The sequence below is a fragment of the Pituophis catenifer genome, unplaced genomic scaffold, assembly GCF_029215685.1.
Source record: "Pituophis catenifer annectens isolate HBS135680 unplaced genomic scaffold, rPitCat1.0.hap2 SCAF_1, whole genome shotgun sequence".
In the NCBI taxonomy this organism is placed as follows: domain Eukaryota; kingdom Metazoa; phylum Chordata; class Lepidosauria; order Squamata; family Colubridae; genus Pituophis; species Pituophis catenifer.
Window position 1 is genome coordinate 111,342,473 of NW_027256881.1, and position 19,644 is coordinate 111,362,116.

At 35.7% G+C, this 19,644-nt stretch overlaps 1 protein-coding gene across 3 annotated transcripts in view; it reads left to right on the plus strand.

The window, feature by feature from the left end:
* The window catches only part of RNGTT (RNA guanylyltransferase and 5'-phosphatase), a 131,633-nt gene that overhangs the window by 90,504 nt on the left and 21,485 nt on the right, over positions 1-19,644 (plus strand). For 2 of the 3 annotated variants that reach the window (XM_070954031.1, XM_070954038.1), the window contains one exon: positions 18,183-18,283. In XM_070954031.1, coding sequence (XP_070810132.1) covers positions 18,183-18,283 — 101 coding nt within the window. Of the gene's footprint in view, positions 1-9,646; positions 9,703-10,636; positions 10,682-18,182; positions 18,284-19,644 lie in introns of all 3 variants that reach the window. The other variant, XR_011601065.1, reaches the window with a different exon arrangement.

Below are 19,644 nucleotides of genomic sequence, written 5' to 3' on the forward strand. Positions count from 1 at the left end.
CATAGCAAATTTTCCCAGAAATGTTATTTTAAATCACTTTTATGTTAACTACAGTACCCATTTTGTTGTTGGATAGACTTGAATTACATTTTTTTAAAGGCTAGACATTCTTGGTTCAAGTAAGTGAGCAATCACACACACAAACAAAAAACTTGCACAAGGTTGTCAGGAATCATACAGGTGGGAATGATAATTCAGTAAAATCCAGGCATGTTTAGTGGCTAGCACGTATAAGAAACATGCAGGTATCTCTGGGTAACTAGCATAACTTGAGAGTCAATATCTATTTGACCCAAAAAGTATTGCTATTTACTTGTTTATAGTTGGAAGTTCAAACCCTGGTTGGAACACTTGGGAAAAAGGCTGAGAAGGATTCCTGTAGCTCAAAGATTGCAGATCTTTAACTGACACTTATATGATCTTTTTGTCTTTTCATAGTCTATTATAGGTAGGAAGTAAGCTACTTATCATCTAGTGATTTTGTCCTAAAATACCACAAATCCCCAAACATATGTATGCACTGTCCACAAAGATCACCCAGACACATTTTTAATAGCCCAATAAAACCTATCCATATCAGTTTCTGTTTCCCAACGGTATGGTATGTTACAGCAACACTAATAAGGAACAGTTTCTGTACTCTTGCTAGGGGGTGCAACCCTGCCAACATGCAAACATTTGGAGACTATTCCAAGGTCATGTGTAAATAGTAGTATTTAAATAAATTAAAACTTGTTGAATGGTGTTAAAGAGAGAAAATACTGTGCAGTTTATAGAAACAATACAATATCAGTGGATTTTTGTAGACTGCCTATTCTTTGTTCATGTGCTTGTTATACTTTTACAGTGCCTGTTTATTGAATGCCTCAGGCATGGGAGAAATTAACATGTGGATAATAATGTATAGACCATGCATCAGGCTCTGTAACAGACATTTTAAGTTATATTGCCTAATGAAATTTTGAAGTCAAAATCCATGAGCAAAATTTGGTGGTATTATGCTTGATTTGGAGGTGGGATGTATTACAGGAATTGAATTTGTTGATGTATTAATGTTGTTTTTACACCTGTGCATTTGGAAAAATGAATGACATGAATCTGATGCATCCTATTTCTCTTATGTATACTGCACATGGGATTAAGACTTAACATACTTATGTCATTTATTATCCATTTTGAGAATACTGTGTAAAATAACCTCTGAGTATTGTTGTTTCTTACTCCACCCTTTTTTAGGTTTAAGTTATAGAAAGTTAAAAGAGTTACTTGCAATTAAATCTGCAACATCCTATGAGATCTTAACTTTTAAATTACATGTTATTAAATTGAATTGCTTTTTCGGTAATTAAATGACTGACAGAACTGAGAGCCAATTTATTATGTATAGTTTAGACTAAAATAAACCAACGTTTATCTCTGTGGGAAACTGTACTTTAATTGTATGTTAGTTTTACCATATGTTTAAATAATATATAATCTTCAAACTTTATAGTATATAAAATATAGTCTCAATTGCAATGAATCTGTCTGTCTATCAGTGCCTGCAAGCATTTAATTACAGTACAGGATTATTTCATCATAGAAACCACAACAAATTTGGATTATTATTACTTGCTGTAATTTTATATTAAAATACCATATTTTTTGGAGTATAAAACATACTTTTTTCTCTCCTAAAAGAGGCTGAAAATTTAGGTGCATCTTATACTCTAAATGTAACCCCGCGCAGTGCCCAAAATGGCTACCCGGAACAGCTGCTGCCTTCTCCTACCCCTTCTATGCTTTGCCTGCTTTAGTCACTGGAGCTCCCTCAGAGGATCAGCTTTGCTTTTGAAGCTGTTTTTCAGCCCCAACGAAAGTGAAGTTATCTTCCGTGTTTTGCTTGCTTTTCTAATTGCTGCTCCCTCCGACAATCAGTTGTGCTTTAAAAGCATAGCCCCAACCAGCCCCAACCTCAAAACCAGTGAGCGAACTAATGTGCTGGGAATAGCCAGATTAATACCTGGTAGGCAGAATTTCCCCTCCCCCTATTTTTCTCCCCAAAAACTAAGGTGCGTTTTATACTCCAAAAAATACAGTATTTAAATTACACTTGGACAATTACTTGAGGAATTCTTACTCAAGATATAAAAATTCTGTAAATGAAATTAGACCACCTTTGTTACATGGTTCATATTGCCATATTTTTCGCACTATAAGACACCCCCCCCCCCAAAAAAAGTGGGTGGAAATGTCTGTGCGTCTTATAGAGCAAATATTGCAGTGGGGGGAGGGGGGTTGGTCACTGCCGCCGCCGTTCGCTGCCACCAGGGAACGCTGGAGCCTTTGCTTCTGAGCAGCTGATCGGCGGTTGGATTGGCCTCCAAGAATACCCCGATCAGCTGTTCTAGGTGGCAATCATCTCCGCCGCCATTCGCCGCCGCCAATTGCTGGCGAAGGGTGACAGCTGCAATTGACGGCAGCAGTGGCAATCGGTGGCGATCCCTGCGGCTTAGAACAGCTGATTGGCGGTATTCTGGGATGCCGATCCAACTGCCAATCAGGTGCTCAGCAGCGAAGCCTCCAGCTCAGTTGACCCGTGGTGGGGAGCGGAGCCCTGACGAGCCACGTGCTAGGGCTGCGATAATGTGCTGAATGTGCTGAAGCTGATCAGGCTGTTTATTGGATACCGGATGAATGCTGGGAGGCAGAGGCAGATTTTTTAAAAAAATTTTCCTCTTCTAAAGCTAATGTGCGTCTTATGGTCCAGTGCTTCTTATACTGCAAAAAATATGGTAATTGCCAAGTTCTCCATATTGTGGTAAAACATGCATAATGCATTCCTTTTCCTAGCTGCCTTTAGGGATTTTTGTTCTTGGGTGGGAAAAGCCGTATGTTTATCAAACATGGCTTCAGAAACCTGAAAAGCCTATTTGAACTAGTGGATGAAGTTATAAAAAAATCAAATAGCTTCGTTTCTCAAGGTGTTGAAAATACTTTTAAAATAGCAAAAGCTATCTGTATTCAGCATTCTTTTTTTTAAAAAAAATTGGAAGTTCTGGTGGCTCAGCAGACTAATTAACATCCACTTACATCTGCTGCCTGCAATTATTGCAAGTTCAAATCTCACCAGGCTCAAGGTTGACTCAGCCTTTCATCCTTTCTAAGGTAGGTAAAATGAGGATCCAGATTATTGGGGCAATAAGATGACTTTGTATAAATATACAAAAGTATGAAGGCTATTGCTTAACGCATTGTAAGCCGCCCTGAGTCTCCGCAGAAGGGCAGCATATAAATCAAATAAAAAAAAAATAAAATTATGTGTCAGCCAATCCAAATGTTGCACCAGAAAGCTGAAGTGCCATGTAAAACTTTGGAACAGTTTACATAATTTATCCTATTTTGGAATTGCTATTCTCATGATTCTTGCTTTGTTTGTCATGAGAGAAATCTGTCTTTGAATCTTTTATTTAAACTTTAAAATCAGATTTAATTACTTTTGTAGCTTTTAAGATCTTACTTGGTACCACAGCTCTTCCAAACCTATATGATTAGTTATGATACCTGCAAATTTGTTTTGAAATGAAAAGAAAATCCCAAAGTTTTGATTCTCAAGAGATTGAATTACATTCTAAGAATCATAGCGGTATAGATATGGGCTGGAAGTAGAAATGTAGCAAACGTGGCTTCTCAATATAAACTGAATGGACAGTATTTCTAAGCCGCTCGGTGTTGCTTCACATTGCAAAATGAACATATAAATTTGATAAATAAATAATAAAATAAGCTTCAATAGATTGAACATTGAGGATTTTTGGACACATCCAGAACAATTTACAATTTTGTAATTTATTTTTTAGATATTTAAGTTTTGACTGAAGATTGCATTTGAAGTTACTGATTATATCTTGCAGTTGTTAGATACATTGAATATTGTAAAATAATACTAATACTACACTACAAGATGAATTGCTCAGTATTGTTGTGGCTAGGTGCTGTTCCAAGAGTGATGTTACCATGGAGAGAGCTTTGGTTTCCATGACATTTGCTTACAAATATTAGTAGGCCTTGAACCCCAGGAAAGGTTTTGTCCTCTGTTGTACATTTTGGGTGCTAAAATATATCTTGTCATGATATGTCTATGTAGGTGCTTATGTATCAGCACAGTTCCACCCATTCTAACCCCCCCCCCATCTTTTCAATGGGGTTTCTATATTGCATTCTGACGTAATTAATATATTAAGAGCTATTGAAGCATAAAAAATAACAGTTTGATGTGGTATAATCAACATATATAAATGTACTAGTCATTTCAGGCCTAATTACTGAACAGTAATTATGATAAATGGAATAGCAATCTGCTGGCAGCTTTTGTAATTCTTCTGCAGAAATTATTCTAATTGCCATTCCTGATGTGTTCCTTAATTCTTTATACCTCACATTACAAATACTCCTACTTTACCAAGTTGCTTTCCTTTCCATGTATTTTTTTAAAAGAAGTCACAGTTGCACTTGAGTTGCTTTTTTTAAACTTTGTTTTATAGAATGACTTTATATACCTGGGATTATCTAAATCACACAATTGTCTCTGTGGTTGAAGTCATAGTACATTTTCAGGTTCAACCACTATTTCATTTTTGCGAATCCATTCCTCTTAGATATTAATATCTAATAATTAATTTTAAATGAACCAAGCAGATTTCCCATCAAACTTTAGTGGTTCTATTTATAAATATTATTGGTGAAATCTATTATTGCTAGAGGCATTGAAATATCGGACACATTTGTCCATCCATTCATCCATCTTTTTCTCAAAATGCTGGTATAGTAGCCTATGTTCCAGATGAGACACTCTTAGTTTTCTTCTCAAAATCTGTTCTGGAGTGCCTCTACTGACCGCTAATACTCCATCCTTTTATTTTCCCCTAGTTAGACAGGAATTCTAGATATAGTCTTCAGTATATACTGTGTTTCCACGAAAATAAATAAATATCTTATATTTTTTTGAACCTTGAAATAAGTGCTTGGCCTTATTGCCATGTGCTCAAAAGCCCGATTGGGCTTATTATCAGGGGATGTCTTATTTTGGGGGAAACGGTACTTTTAATTTTTTTCTGTATTATGCCAGAAGTAAACAGCACTGAATGTTCGGGGGTGCTATATTTTGTTTATATCCCACCCTCTTTTATTTATATAAACAACTCAAGATAGCAAACATATTTAATATTTCTTCCGCCTCACTTGTCCAGTGATTTTTTTTTTATGAGCAAAATATAAATTTTATTCTGAGAAATAAATTTATATCCTGGTTTATATTAAAAAATTCTTTCTAAGAGACACTATGCTTTGTTATGTGTAATGAAGAAATATCTTATGTCTCTGTTTCCCTGGGCCATGTGGTGAAGGAGTAGGGCTCAGATTGGGGCAGCAGCACTCCATATTTATCCCAAAGTGCCTCTTCCAATTGTATAAAGTGGAGGCTGGTTTTTGTTTTTTGTTTTTTTAAAGAATACTTTTCTCTGCAGTCTTCAGCCAGATCTTGCCTAGTTTGTCTTTTGCTGGCTTCTCCTAGTAAATCAACGTTAGTCCTATTTTGTTCCATTTTGGAAGAACTATCCTGCTGACAAAAGATTTGAATTATTTACATAATTTCAGCATTTTAATGTGTTGGAAAGGATAAAGACTTTCTATGGTGGATGTACTCCAAAATTAAAGCAGGATTTTATCACCTAAAATGAACCAATGTTTCATTATTGCTGGCTATTTTGGTAGTCCATGTTTTCTGACTTTAAAGTCTGAGAACTATATATTTCTGGCTTTGTAAAGTTCATATAGGACTGTTTTTCTGGGATAGCATGTTCAGATGCAGAATATTCTCAAGATTACAGCCCTTTCCTTTCCATAGTATACTGAAATTATTTTATCCTCAGAGCAAGGCAGCATTAAACAAACTAACAATTAAAACTTATTTATTAGCATAGAAGTAAAGGTATTCTGCAAATATTTCAATATATGTATTACTCAGCTTTCTAAATCTTTCGGAATTTGATAACTTGACAGAAAAAAATGAAATATCCTATCCTTTCCTCCAATTAACTATTGAAATGTATTCTTGCAGAATTAAGCACAGTTAAATTTAGCAGTAGCAATTTTAATCTAGATATATTATGAGGATATGCACTTAATGTAATTAAAACTCATCAAATACATTAGGGCATAAATTTTGAAAGAAAAATTCTGTATGTTGCATTATGATGTTCTTTGAATCCAAATCAAAAATTACTTTATTCATTTGAGTGAAGCCATCCTGGAAAAAGGTCTAGATGTTTTGTATCTTATTTAATTCAACTCTTTAAAGTGTTTTGAGCTTTTCATTCGAGAGATTGCTATTTCTAGATGTGTATACATTCAGGGCAGAGTAAAGAAGTAATCACTTCATAAATATTTTCAGTGAAAGGAGTACAATAAGAGCAACAGTCATTATCATGATCATGATCTCAAAGGCTTAGTGCAAATCTGATATTAAAGGATCATGGTTGGATATTGCCATATTCACTTATTTGTAAATGGTCATAGACCATAGATAAAGAAAAAAGAAAGAAAATATTAGTAATTAATAGTAATTCTTAAGTAGTAATAATTGTAGAATATAAATACATTTCTAACACAAAGGTGTTAGACAGGTGTTAGGTTGACACAAAGGCCAACCTAATGAATAGATCAAACTTGGTAATGAATAAAGTATTGCAAAATATATTGATGTTCTGTACAGAGATTGGTGAGGGAACCTTGTTCTGTGTCAAGATTGCAGGCACACACTTGGAGTTTCTAAGGAACTGAAGTATTCACTACAGTTTAGGCTTATAACTGCAGACAGGATCATAATTCAAATATCTAGCAGAGAGAGCTTGCCTGAAGAGTGCTGATTACAGTCCAAGAAGCAAGAGATAGTCCTAATATATTCCAAGAATCAGAGAATGCCAAATCGAATCGTCAGCCAGTCCAGGAATCAAGAAGCAGGAACAAGTATCACAAGTTGGAATACCGAATAGTTGTTTCCAACAAAGACTAAAAGCATAGCAGCTATTTTATTCAGTCTGCATACTCATGCCTTTTCTAGTGAGGACCCAGCCTCATTAAGGAGCATTGCTTTGTTTACCATCCAGATTTGGTGCCTCATCTCACTGTTGTAGCAGTACAGGAGATGTCTGTGGGTGATCAGCCTCAAATCAATCCTGGTTTAATAATTCTGGAGGCTGACAATCTGAAGAGCCACAGATTCAACTGGAACAACATCGTCAACGTCAGAGTCACATTCTGAATTGTGGCTCACCACAGAACAATTGTGGAAGAGAGAAATGAAAAAGAAAAAAAAAACCTGGGTTTAGCTGGTTGTAGAATAAACCTGTTGATTCGTAATAGTTGCAGCTATGGACTCTTGTGACCTTAGATGTTTTGATGCACTGATCTTGCAGCAGCTGATCTATAATCACTGATTGTGACAGGCAAGAAAACATGCTAGTAAAGTGGATTAAGGAAATCACAGTATGATTAAAAAAAAAAGACTTAATGTGTTGTGAACTCAACCTTGATTCCTTATGGTCATGGAAAGATAATCCTGATCACTAAGGGTAATCTTGGCATCAAATTGTAGCAAAGTAAATGCCCTTCTATGTAGGGCATGAAATATATAATAAATGTATCTAGTTGTGTAAACTGGAGCATATATGAGCTTGTGGTAATTGAAGTTTTTTAAAAAAAAAAAACTAGATATCCTGCTTGAATTAAGCTTTGCCACAGTTTGATCAAATCCTACAGAGTATTTGGTTGAGGGGAAGGTATATAGCCCACAAATAGACTGTTTTTTTAAGAAGAAGGAGTAACTAACCAGGAAAACCATGTTTGAGAGAACCAATATAAACTACTATGGTAGTTCTCTTGGCTCCACTAATAATAATGTTCTTCATATATGGCTAGCAAAGCTGGCGACTGGAACAATTGGGACATTATAACTTGTAAACTGCTTATCTTGGTTAGTTCTTTACCAGCTTTGTTGTTTCAGTGTCCCTGAATTCTACTTTGAAATGCCAGAGTGTGTTTTTTCCTCCCACTCTGGCATCTCAATTTTAGTGATCTCTACCAGGGCATGTGAAGCTCATGAGTTGTCGAGCATTCTTAACTGCTGCCATAGGCCTTGAGATTATGGGCAGTGCCCTTTTGAATGTTGCATGGTTACGGCAATTAAAAAATCAGTTTTTCTGCATTTATCTTCACCTCAGATTTACATCTTGCTATGCTTCATTATGGTGTCATTTGGCATATATTAAATAAGGGTAGGCAACCTGTGACCTGCCTTGATCTGATTTTGTGTTCCCATATCATATTGCCAAAATTCAATAGCAAAATTGCCCACTTTTGTGGTGCGATTTTTGCACTCAGAAGCAGAAGGAAGTAATATTTGGCAGAAATAAAAGTTGATAACTTTTGTAGCCGCTTCCCTCTAAATCGGAAAATTTTTAGTGTGGTCTGAAATATCAAAGAAATAATGGTTTTAATTATAAATGTCTAAATCTGTGGATAAAATGTGGTCATGTTTCTTTGCTCAGTAGAATAAAGTATCATGAAAAGGATTAGCTGCTTTTTGAAATAAGATGTTTAATGAGGCTTGAAGTCTCAGTAATAAATGCTGGTGCATGAGAAATAGACATTTATACTCTGTAATTACAAATGCAATATAACATGTTGATCTGTCAAAAGACTCTGAAGAACTATTGAAATATTGCAAGTATTTTTGCAACCAAGTTATAATTCAAGTGTATCTCCTTGTGTAGCGAAAGTGGTAGTACCATTCAAAAGAGGAGGGTGATGTGAGTGGGTGAAGAGGAAGAAGAAGAGTGCAGGTCAGCCAATCCAGCATTTTGTTGGCAATTCAGTTCGCATAGCAATTTGTAACTTATCCAAGGCACATGAATTAGATGGGCCAAGGTGGCAAAATGGTTTAGGCTTGAAGTTAATTTTTAATCCAGACATTGAAAATCGATTGCACTATTTACAAAAATCCTAGATTAGTGCAACTGAGTCCAGTTGTCTGATTTTTTTGATAAAGCAAATTTCTATCCTGAAACTACAGAGAAACTTATGGAAGAAACGATGATTCATTCATTCATGTTAATGCTCCATTGCATTAACATATTATAATCTTTTGACAAAACAAAACCATTAGAAGCAAAAACAATTAAGAAAATAAAGATTCCCTATACCAAAGTTTATAACATATGAAATTATAGTTTATAAAATTATTGGTATCCATGGCAATAAACAGTACCATTGTTTAAATCATGACTTTTTCATATCTGAATTCTTATCCCTGTCCTAAAATAGATTTCATAGGAAGGTAGGTTATGACCTAAGGCTATCTGAAAGACCTGTGAACAGCCACCCGAAACTTTCAGCAGTTGTTACCTAATTGTAATTTTATTGTGACAAAAGAAGAAATTTATAAATGCATGATTGGAGAGTAAACTTTTTTTCCTCAACTTTTTAACTGTAGCTATTTAGTCCAACTGCTAAATTTCCACATTCCAATATGATATTCCAGTTATGGAATTTTGTTTCCTCTCTAAGGAAATATTTCAGGGGTATAAAGCTTTAATATGCTTTATCATAGATGGAGATTTATGAGAAACGCATTCCAGAAGTCAGAGAGTTTTGTCATCACTGGAGGTAAGTGGCTGCCCACTAAATCAGTACTTCTGTAGGCCTACATTTGAAAATAACAATAATATTACAAGCCATTTTTGTTGATCTCCTTATGCCAGATTTTTGGAACCCAGCTTCAGATTTACCCTAATGCGAAAGAGAAAACTTTATGAGAAAGTATTTTTTTTCAAGCAAGATAGCTGTTTGTTGCTGACATGACATGTGACTTTTAGGATATTTTGTAAGAAATACCAGTGAAGCTTGATGTTTTAGGATCTTATAGAAAATGTTTATGTAATATCTGTAGATTTTTCACTCTGATTTCTGTTCATTATGGGCAGGTTTTTCCTATATTTGCACAGGCATTATTTGAACATTTTAGAATTGAGCTCTTTTTTGGAGGGATGGTTCTAGACAGCACCCTCCACATTTTCTCTCAGTCATGTTACAATAATGTCTTTGGGAATGTATTCTTTATTCCTTCATGAGTTAATGTTTCCATTGAACATTTTGGTATATAGTGCCACCACTACTAAAGCTTCATACTACTCAAGCAAGGACATTAAGATGTATTATCTTGGCCTACGACTCTATTATGACAACATGTTCTTTGGTCTCAGATAGTTCCACTGTCAAACTATTCTTATGATTAGGATTTTTTTTCCTAACCTTCAGTGAGAATCTATTTTCCTGTATCTGAAGTCCATTATTTTTTCTTCTGTTCTGTAAGTTGACAAGAGCAAGGGTGAGCTTCTTTTCATTGATATCCTTTTGTTTACCTCCATTCAATCTTTTCAAGGTGAAGCATTCTCAATCCTTTCAGTCTGTATACAGGACTTAATTGCTGATCTTCCAATTATCTTATTTGTCCTTTTCTGAATCTTTACTTTGCTTGATGTAGTTGAATTTTGCAGAGAAGAAATTTCTAGTAAAAAAAATTCTCAATTCATCCCTCTAGGAGAGACAATTGGATACTTACCAAGAATATTGTTGATTCCTTACTGTAAGTCTTCCCTTTTCCTTACCATGTGGCCAGAGCAGAAATATGATTAAGGGGATGGAAAGAATATAAGAAGCCTTGCTTAGTATGTTTCCCCTACTTTGTTAAATGTGCAGCCAGATACAAAACCCACAATTCCAGAAATAGGTATATAGATTTAAGATTGTTGATGCAACATAGCAATCAAATACGTTATTTTCAGTTAACTGATGAATAAAATGGCTGATCAATAACATGAACATAGACTGCCCAAATATATTCATTTCTGCCTATATGTACTTAACATAAGCATCACTGTTACTAAATGTGTTTTCTCATTGTGTTTTCAAGTTGTAAAAAAGACTGTAGCTTAAGAGGTAGACCCCTGGTTTGCATATTAAAGTCCCAGATTTAATTCTTTGCTTCTCCAGATAAAGCTAGAAAAATAATCAAGTTGGAAACATTTAAGAGTTGTTAAATAGTCAGTGTAAACAATACTAAGCTAGATAGATAAAAAGACTGGCTTCACATAAGACAGTTTCTGTGTTCCTTCTAATGTATTGGCTGGATGATATGACAAGTAGATACTTAGTTGGCTTAAAAATTGTGCTCAGGTGCTCATCAGTGGTACTTATTGGACAAAGGCTTCAAAGGGCGTTGTGTTTCTGTTGTCATCCATCAATAATTTGGATGAATAGGTGGAGGGGGTTGCATATCAGATCGTCAGATAATACAAAATTGGGCTAGATAGCTAATACTCCAGAAGACAAAAATAAAATCCGAGTAGATTGGAAAAAATGTGCTGAAATAGAATGAATTTCAATGCAAACAAGAGCAAAGTTCTTCACTTAGGAAACAAGAAAATCCTAATGCGTGGATTAGGATGTAGGGTGGGGATACCGTCTTGATAATCGTACTTGTGAAAAAGATCTTGAAATAGTACTTGATTGCAAATTGACTTAAGCCAGTAAGACCTGGGTTTGTTTAGACTTGAGAAAAGATGACTGAGGCAGGGTATGGTAGCATTCTTCAAATATCTGAAAGGATGGCACATAGAAGAAAGGCACATTTTATTTTATTCCAGATTGCAGGACATGGAATAATGGATTTAAGTTACAGGCAGATCCCAATTAAATGTTAAAAAATTAGACCCAAGTACCCAATGAGGAACTGAGTACCATTTCTTTGAAGGTGTTCAGGCAGAAGCCAGACGTCCATCAGTTTAGAATGCTGTAATTTGGGTATCTATTCTGGGCAGTAGCTCAGTGGTTAAGATGCTGTGCTTGTTGGTTGGAAAGCCAGCAGCCCAGGTTCAAGACCTGAGCACCATGTGACTGGATGAGCTCCTGTTGTCACTCCAGCTCGTGCCAATGTAGCAATTCGAAAGCATGCAAATGCGAGTAGATAAATAGGTACCACTTCTGTGGGAAGATAACAACGCTCCATGACATCATGCTGGTTACATGAACTTGGAAATATCTTTGGACAATGCTGGCTCAGTGGCCTTGATGAGCACCCCCCTCCCCCATAGTTGGCAACAGCTAGAGGAGTAAAATCCACAGGGTCTCCTTTTTTATATACTGGGCATAGGGTTTAACTTAATGGCAAATATGGCCCTTTCAAACTCTGCCATTCTGTGATTCTATTCTAGAACATTTGGGGGAAAAAAAAGCCATACAGTTTAAATCTACGAAAATTTGCAGAAAGTCTGCGAAGTCGTATCCGACCCATCACGACCCTATGAACAACGTTCCTTCAGAACTTCCTGTCTTCTACCATCCTCTGGAGTCCATTTAAGCTCACACCTACTACTTCAGTGACTCCATCAAGCCACCTCATTCTCTGTCGTCCCATTCTTCTTTTGCCCTCAATCTTTCCTAGCAATAGGCTCTTCTCCAGTGAGTCCTTCCTCCTCATTAGGTGGCCAAAGTATTTCAGTTTCATCTTCAGGATTTGGCCTTCTAAAGAGCAATCAGGGTTGATCTCCTCTAGGACTGACCTGTTTGATCGCCTTGCAGTCCAAGGGACTCGCAGGAGCCTTCTCCAGCACCATAGTTCAAAGGCCTCAATTCTTTGGTGCTCAGCCTTTCTTATCCAACTTTCACGAAAAAAGTAGTGTTATCCAAAAAATATCAAAAAGCACATATATATTTATTACAACATATAATTTATTGTTTTCTCTCCTCCCAACTAAAACAACCATGGTAAAAATATGCTATTTTTCTTTAGCTGGATCATGAGAAAAGGCTGGAGCATAAGACAATACATTAGTGATTTTAGGAAGAAAAGGAAATTCTGTTTTTGAGGTTATTTATTTCTAATATGTTTTGAAGTTGTATCAGACAATGTGATGGTAAAGCAATGAAGATAAATTTTAGCATTGCTAAATTGACTCAGCTGAAATTGTAATCTTCTGTAATTAGTTTGTTGTATTTTTGTCCCACTTTTGTTTAGAACGGTGTACCCAGGCCAGCATATAGGAAATTAAGTTAACTTTTGTTACTGGTATTAAGAGAGTAATTCAGTTGTCTATGAAGGTCCACTAGATGATCTGTTATAGCGTCCTACATATATGGGTTAGAGCCCACCACAGAAGAAGATGAATGAAATCTGTTGTAGTCCGCCAGCATCCTGCGGAGCTGGCAGCAGAGTCGGACAGTGAGGAGGCTGGGGAGGAACATGGGCCAGTCCTGGAGTCTGGGGAAGGCTCGGACGAGGGCTTTGCGTCGGAAGCAGAGAAAGGGCCATCTGGGAGGTACATGCTGCCTTCAGAGTCGGACCTCAGTGAGGCAGAGGAACAGGGGGAACCTGTTCCCAGTGCGCGCATGCGCAGAGCTGCCAGAAGGCAAGAACAGTTAAAACAAAAGGGACGACTCGGAATAGGGCTTGGAGATGATTGGCTCTTCTCATAAGACTTAAAAGAGGAGCAAAAGCATGTGGGCCTTTGTAGGAAGCAATGTTCGTAATTCTGTGCAGTTTAAAGTCTGAAGCTCTGTTTGATTCTGGACTCCGTGTGGCTTTGCCAATTAGGTCCTTGACAGCGTGCCAAGGGAGATAAAGGAGGGTGATTATCAGCCTTATCCCAAAGGACTCTTTACAACTATTTGGGACTCATCTGTGAATGAACAGAATTCACAGCTGTTAAAATAAAACAGGTTTTTGGGACTACTCATGTGTTTTACTGATTCAGGAAGCCTAGGTCAGAACAAAATCTTCAAAGTACACCACTATGTATTTCTTGTTAAAAACATAAAAGCATTGTAGGATCAGACTAAAGAACCTGTTAATTCTGTATACTAATTCCCACTTTTGCGAACCAGATGCTCATAAGAGAAATCCCAAAGCAAGATATGAACATAAGAACAATCTCCTGTTTGTATTTCCCAGCAACTGGCAATTTTTCATGACATGAAAAAAATATTAAGCAATAAATAAAAATATATACAAATGACCAGGGGTCAGTACTTTGATGTTGAAGTTAGGAAACTGCCACTATTTGTCTTCTAACTGCTGGTCTGGAATAAATCTTTTCAGTTACTGGAGTTACCACAGAAATGCATCCATTCATAATAGAGATGAAGGCATCTGATAGTTATGATTATGTCAATTCAAATGGGTTTGCATTGATTGTGATCAGTTTAATAACTCATTACATGGACAGAAGCGTTCAGCTGCCCATTCCTCTCTCCCATTCTCATATTACATATTAATTAATTGCAAGGAGTTGTTTGCAATAACTGGAAATGAGTGTCAGTGTGGGGAAACTGTGCTTTTGCAAGAAACTGTGGCACGAAATATTCTTATTTAACAACTGAAATGTCAACATGAGCTCTGATCTGTCTTATTAGTCAGATATCTTTGGCAGTTTTGTTTTGTTTCCTTAAAAGCAAATGGTCTGTTAAATTAGCTAGTCTTCAGATTGTATTCTGGAAAAACCTGATGTTCCTTGGAAGAATTTTAGGGGCCTGCAAAAGAGAATTAAAAAAAAGTTGATACTGAGAGATGCCAAATTAAATTTATCTGCCTCTAAGTATAAATGTTTTCTCCCCTACAGTAAACGGTATCTTCTTCTTTTAGTCAAAAACTTATATGTACTTGATAAACTGAGGAGATCTATTTTATTTTTATGATTATGCATTTTAGTGGTGCAAACAAGCAATGCAGTGTTTCAATAATGCTATTCAGGTTACTGATTTTAATTACCTGCTGTCATGTAGTCTATAAATCTTCCATCATTCATGGAAGCAGGACTATGGAAGTGTATGTGGCAAAATATTACCCAGCATATGAATTAATTTGGAAAGTTGGTTCATATTCTATAGACTATTGCATTCTAGAAAGCCTGCATTCTATGGGTGTCTGCTGCTCATTTCCATGTCTTCCTGAAAATTGTTCAGCATCGGTTTCCAAATGTTAATAACTTGTTTTCTTTGCAATGGGAAACTAATCCTTAAAAGCAGGGCCATTTGAAAAATTCAGACAACAGAAATACAACGGTATGCTTGAAAATTATTGTGTAATCAAGTACATTTAAATTACACTCCTATATTTTAAGTCGTTTTGATTTTGAATATTTATGGCTGTCAGTAAACAAGATGAAACTAAACACTCAGCCCTTGAAGGCTGAAACCTGGTTAAGACATAAAAGAAAAAAAGGTATCTTTGCCACATAAATGATTTCTGAGAGTTACCATTTATTATAGTTCAAGGAAGAACTTCACAGGTTTTAGCATGATTGAGGGTAGAGATAAAGTAATGCCAATTTCACCTCATCAAGGCTTCCATTTTTCTTTTTGAAATGCTTAATCCAGTTATTTTTTGAAAGAAACAATGCCTCTCCATCCTGCAACAAATAAGAAAAGACTTGTGAAGGAGGATGATAAATGTGTGAGAAAGTAAAGGGTGGCTGTTTTGTATCTTACTGTTACCAGAAACTGGAGAAGAACAATAAAAATATAGAAGATGCAGTTTCCGTTTTTTCTTCACTGAGCTCATTATGAAACATTTCCTATATGGTTTTGTTTTGGTTTTTCTGTACTATAGCTAATAGTAAATATTCCTTCCTTCCTTCCTTCCTTCCTTCCTTCCTTCCTTCCTTCCTTCCTTCCTTCCTTCCTTCCTTCCTTCCTTCCTTCCTTCCTTCCTTCCTTCCTTCTTCCCTCCCTCCCTTCTGACCATACAATAATGATTAAATAACTGATACCGTTAATATATGTATTTGACTAGCTGCTAAATGTAACAATGTGCTGAATTTTAATATTTGATTCCTGATGAACTAGACCAGGCTTAGTCCTTTAACATATATCCATATTATCAGTGCCTGAGATAACTCCCTGTATTGTATGCATTAAGTTATTTATTGTCTTTCTGCAAAGTCATTGGGCTACATTGTTAGTGCTTTATATGGCATTGTTGTAATCAATTAAAAACAGGTTGGAATTGGGGCCTGTGGCAGGAAACACTGGCATGCAATGTATTGAATTTGACTTAGGGGGTATCAAGTATTTTTTTTCTACATGCTAAGAACATGGATGTTCATTAAAAATGTATGAAAAATCTGTAGCTATTTTAGCCCTCCTTGCAGGAATATGATTACTAATCATTGTGATCTTGCTAAGTCAAAGATTGCTTCAATAAGTGTCTAGATAGAAGATTTTCATCTACCGGCATATTTCAGAATGTATAATTACTACTATCATAGCATTAACTCTTACAAATATTCAGTTATTAGAATTGCGTCTAATAAGTGAACTCTTGGAGTCTCTGGTTGAAACTACTCTTTGTAAGTTTTATTCAGTGTTAGCTCATCTGAAGTTTAGCCTTAAGAGATCGTGCTTTGAGAGAGAAACCAATTATGTAGGGGCCTGTCTTACAAAAAGGTTGTTGATTGCCCAGAGAAATAATAATGCATGCAGATAAAATATTTGCCCTCAATCTGTATCTTAAAAATTCTACTAGACAGCAATGTGTTTGCCATAATAGGAATAATCAAATACAGTATAATGGAACATACAAGGGCATCATTTATTTCTTTTGAGACAGCCAGCTCCACTGAATTAAAAGTTTATACAAAAAAATCTAATTAAAGATCATATCTGCACCTGGGTGGAGTGACAGAACACTAAAGACAAAAGTAAGGAAGAAGCTGTGGGCAACATATCACTATAAACTTGATGGCAGAACAGAAATAATAGACCAGATTTTTGTGACATCTGTTTGATATATTTATGAAGTCAGCTATGATCAAGGAATACAGACAACTTCATTTGCCCTCTGAAATATTATTCTGTCTAAGGAGAATTTGCTTGTGACTGGAAGAATGATAAACAGTAGATTTAAGAGAAATCAAATGCAGAAGATGCAGACAATCTGGGGCAATAGCTATAAGAAATAAAATATCTATGTTATAATATTACAGTTTAAGCATTTATATACACACATACTTAATTTAATGAGCACCCTTAACAGGTATAAGATTGCTTACCAAAGATAATTCTGTCTAGGGCAGTTAATCATGTTGATTTTAACCAGATAAACCTGAATTTTAGTATTGTGAGAAAGTCTATTCTCTCTTACTCTTTTTAATCTATTTATTTAATAGTGCAGGAAAAAGGAAATTGGATACAATGAAAAACATATGATTCAAGCATCAACAATATTAGACAGCTTTTTATGCACAATTGAATCGATGACTTCAACCCATTGACTTCAGTGACTTTCAATATGTCTAACTGGACATAACATTATTGTTGCCCAACATTATCATGATTATTTGTTTACCTTCCTAAAACTATGTGGAATTTCTTCCAGGTCAATATTAGGTTTCTTTTTAATTTGCTTCTTTGGGATGTCTGCCACATAGACTTAAATATACTACTAGCATTCTCATTCATGAATTATCAATCAATCTGACACCTGAAAAATAAAAGTCTGATTACTGTCTGGAATTGAAAGTCAGAATTGAATTGAAAAAGGTGGGGAATTTTCTCACTTCACTATATCCAACCATGAATTCCCCAATAAATACCCTCAGAAGATTAAAATGAATAATATGAATAATGTATATTGCATTATACACGTGGAAACAAGAATTTTTTAATAAACTCTTTAAGAAAAAATACCCTGCCTTTATTATTTTTATAAATAACTCACGCTGGTTATCTAATACTTCCTCCTCTTCCTATTTTCCCCACAATAACAACCATGTGCGGTGATTTGGGCTGAGACAGAGTGACTGGCCCAAGGTCACCCAGGCCAGCTTTCATGCTTAAAGCAGAACTACTGGTAAAAGTCATAGTCTCCTGGTTTCTAGCCCGTGCCTTAATCATTAAACCACTGAATCCTAAAACTTAGTAAAGTTCGTTATTATTGCAATTACTAATTGCAATGCTTTCTGTGTTATACATGTTAAGAAAGGATGATACAGTATGACTTTATAACTATTTTTCTTCAAATATTTAACAGGTGTATTAAATGCTGGCTTGAAAGCAAACAAATAAACTTTCTTTAATTTTTCATTTTTAAGAAATACAAGCCTGGACGGTGTGATGACATTTTGAAATGGAAGCCACCCAGTCTAAATTCAGTTGATTTTCGCCTAAAAATTGCAAGAGTTGTTGGAGAAGGGTATGTATGTCTTGCACAAGGAACTTATTATCAGAAATGAGCTGCTGGTAAAAAGAAAAAAGCTACAGGCAAAATTGATTAGCATAAGAAGAGATTTATTAGACAAGGTAATCATTCCGGCTTCAGAAGCCCAGATCAACACAGGAACAATAGCTGAAGACAATTGCTTGAGAAGGAAGCTGAAGAGAAATAAAAAGGCTGGGCAGAGAAAGACTCTGGGACAGAAATTCACATGGTATCTCAATTTTCCCTTTTTTCATATCTGTACAATTTTTAAAAACATCCTGTTGCTTGGTAGGAAGCAGATGGATCAAATATTATGAAGCTCATAAAAACTCCAATGTAAAGAGATGGAAAGTAATTAACTGAATTCTAGATACTGATGTAAAATAACCAAATAACTTTTCATCAAGTGCCCAGATTTGGGGAGAGAGGATGCTGTGGCAGCCAGAATTTGGAGCTCTGGTTGCAAGTCCACCTTGTTCAGCATCATTGTAACTTCGAATGGTGGCTGAATGAGTGGTCATAACTTGAAGACTACCTGTATTCTCAGACTTCTTAAAAACCCCTAAAATGCAGTATTGATAAATCATAATCCAACAAGCCCCCTTGCAATACTTGAATATAAATCTGTAAACAATTATTTGTTCTGTTTCCTTCTTTTTGTTTTGGATGTTTTTCTGTTGGATTTGTAAGATCTGTTGAAGTAGTCCATAGATGTTGCAAAGACAGTATAACATTCAGTCACTAAATTGCATCTAGTATCAGTTTCATTTCCCTATCCCTTTTCAAATATGTTCTCAAGAATCCCAATATATGAGCAGAAGTGTATAATTTGTATTACATATATTTTCCTTTGACCATGGAAAATTGAAGGTTAAATTCACAAATTTAAATCTTTTTGGTGCTACTTCTGTTTCTTGTTGGGTTTTAACTAGCATCATTACTGTGCTCTAAAGCAGGGGTCTCCAACCTTGGCAACTTTAAGATTTGTGGACTTCAACTCCCAGAATTCCTCAACCAGCAAAGCAAAGTTGGCTGAGGAATTCTGGGAGTTGAAGTCCACAAGTCTTAAAGTTGCCAAGGTTGGAGACCCCTGCTCTAAAGGCAGCTTTATTAACTTGGAATCAATCAAACTGATACAAATGACTGTAGCTCAAACTTTCACATTTAGAGTAGTTGTTTCAACAATTTTGAAATTGATATCTCATCAAAGAGAGGAATGCTTGAAAAGCAGTGCAGTTCATTGCCACCTTAGATATAATTCATTTACTGTCTTATAGGTGTATTTTCTCCTAAGAGTTTCAAATGGGACAGTTTGCATTGGCTGACTAACATAAAAATTATAGGTTTTAGCTGTT